Source organism: Morone saxatilis, unplaced genomic scaffold (genome assembly GCF_004916995.1).
Source record: "Morone saxatilis isolate NCDOM2014 unplaced genomic scaffold, NCSU_SB_2.0 Contig21, whole genome shotgun sequence".
Classification (NCBI taxonomy): Eukaryota; Metazoa; Chordata; class Actinopteri; family Moronidae; genus Morone; species Morone saxatilis.
In genome coordinates, this window is record NW_023339774.1 from 1,568,770 (window position 1) to 1,571,115 (window position 2,346).

The following is a 2,346-nucleotide window of genomic DNA, read 5'->3' on the forward strand; positions in this document are numbered from 1 at the left end:
TGTTTTGTTTTGTTGTGTTTTTTTAATTAAGGAAGGTATTCTTTCAAAATTTGGAGAAAAGTATTAATTTAAAAAAAATCCCATTCGGTTTTTCTGAATTAACAACATACTCTCTAGCCCTCAACCAGCCTCCAGCAAGGCTTTGGAATTTGGACATGGCTCAGGGCTGCCTCAGGCTGCAGTCAGTGTTAGGGTCTTTGGGTCAGGCATAGAGGGCTGAGGTCTCTGCCTGGGCTTGGAGATCCTGCTGGAGGTATTTCATGAACTAAGAAATTTTTTTTTTTTCTTTGTGAAAACCTTTCTCCAAATTCTGAGATAATAATCTTGTTGATTCAGATTTTTCTCTCTCCAGTGAATGCAATACACTTAAGTAAACCAAATATGTCACCTGACTTTACTGACAAACGTGTGTTTCTTCAGGAAAGTCCCAGACAGGTCTCGACATCCCACTGAATCGTGACTTCATTGAAAAAGGTGAGTGATAATCCTCCTGTATTTGTTGTTGTACATTTTTACACATTAGTTTTATTTGACGATGGTGTCTGTGTTTGTGTGCGTGTGCATGCGTTTTCAGTTACTGATGAATACAACGAGTCTCTGGTGTTCAGTCCAGACGACAGGCGTTTGTTCTACAGCATCAGGGAGCCCATCGTCAACAGAGTCTTCTCCAGCAGTAGGCAGAGAGGCTTCGCCAGCAAGTCAGTGAGCGTTCCTCAGTCTCACAACAAAACACTTAATAAGAGTTCACGCTGTAAAGATGTACTGTACTTTTTTGAACGCTGTGATGCCTCTGCTGCCTCAGGGTGTGTGTCCGCTCGCGGTGTTGGGACGCCTGCATGGTGGTCGACGGCGGGACCTCGTTCGAGTTCAACGATGGTGCCATCGCTACAGTCAGCATGAGCGAGGAGGATCAGCTCCGGACAGTCCTCCTCGAAAACTGAGATGAGTCCAGAGCACGACGACACTCAACTGGTTTCTCTCCGGTGTTCAAATGGATGTGGTCAAAGGGAAGAACCAGTTTTTAGCTTTAGCCTCTACAAGTGTTGAATATTTTTATACCTGGAAGAAAAGGTATGATTGTTACTATTGTAATATTAAATGTGTGCATTGTGCATTTATTTCCAAATCAGACTTTTTTTCTTTAGATTTTTAATCTTCATTATCAACAGGTAGGGCTGCACAAAAAGATTAATTACTCATTGATTCTAGGGACAAAATATGTTTATTGCACTTTGTAATGAACATAACACATTTCATTTCCATGTGAAAATAAGATGAGTTCCAAAACTTATTAACCAAAATGAAATCAACAGAGCACTGCCTTCAGTCTCACTGGATGGATACGGTGACACGCTGTGCAGCGTCTGTGCTATGGATATCTGAGTTGATGCTAGACAAGGCCGGTGACTCAGTGCGGTAACGTTAGCAAATGTATTTGTCTTGACCTTCATCGTACTGCAGCTTGTAGTGTTTTTTCGGGTGGTTGAATGCACTCTTTGGATATAATGTACTTGCTTCACATCACTTGCACCAAATCCCAAATACTTCCAACCGCCATGATCGTTTTTGCCTTCTGCTCCAGACATTTGAATTTTGTTTTGGCCGTCTGCTCTCGGTTGTATATTACCGGTACTACTCTACTCTGCACTGCAGCCGCAACATCCAGGAAATGATTGCATGCTGTGACATGACGGCTCCCCAGAAGCGATCACCCCTGGTGGGCTGGCTGTTTAGTTTAGCAAGCGTTTGATTTGATTTGCAGCTGGGTTTCCCAGTAGCGGAGCACACATTTTAAACATCAGTATTGGAGTTTATCATGTTTATTTCTGGGAAGCCAAAATCGTGATCACGATATTCCAATAATTGTGCAGCCCTATCCACAGGTTAAAACAGGTTAGAATCTGCTGGGTTGTACTGGCTATAATCCATTTTGTAGATACTGTGTCAAACAACATTGAAACCTGTTTTTCATTGTGTCAAATCAACAGTGAGTCTGTAAGCAGGGAAAGAGGTGAAAGATCAGGTATGAGGATTGTGTTAGTAGACAGCAAATTAAATGTTTAAATCTGTATCTGTTTCTGAGTTAGATGTCGGTCCATTCTGGTTGGAACAGTGACTTATCCTGTCAATAAAACTGACGCCTTCCCTTGATGATGATGCATGTCTATTTGGGGGTCAGATGCAAACAGACATTGTAATGTGCTTACACACCTGTGTATTCATTGGTTAATGCTTTTTAAAGGATGAAAATGTAAGATATTCTATTCTTTTAAATTATTGTCAACAAATCCCTATTAGTCAGCTACTTTTTCACTTCCTTAGCCTGTCTGTGGCTCTCAGCTCCAA

The 2,346-nt window shown here is 41.6% G+C and overlaps 1 protein-coding gene across 1 annotated transcript; it reads left to right on the forward strand.

Moving 5' to 3' along the window:
* Positions 1-420: 420 nt before the first annotated feature.
* On the forward strand, positions 421-2,284 carry LOC118333071 (NAD kinase 2, mitochondrial-like; the record flags this gene model as incomplete). The annotated part of the gene is given in 3 exon segments (XM_035668577.1): positions 421-474; positions 575-698; positions 803-2,284. Coding segments are annotated over 3 exon segments (317 nt in total), but the record flags the coding sequence as incomplete, so codon positions are not given.
* Between the last annotated feature and the right edge of the window lie 62 nt (positions 2,285-2,346).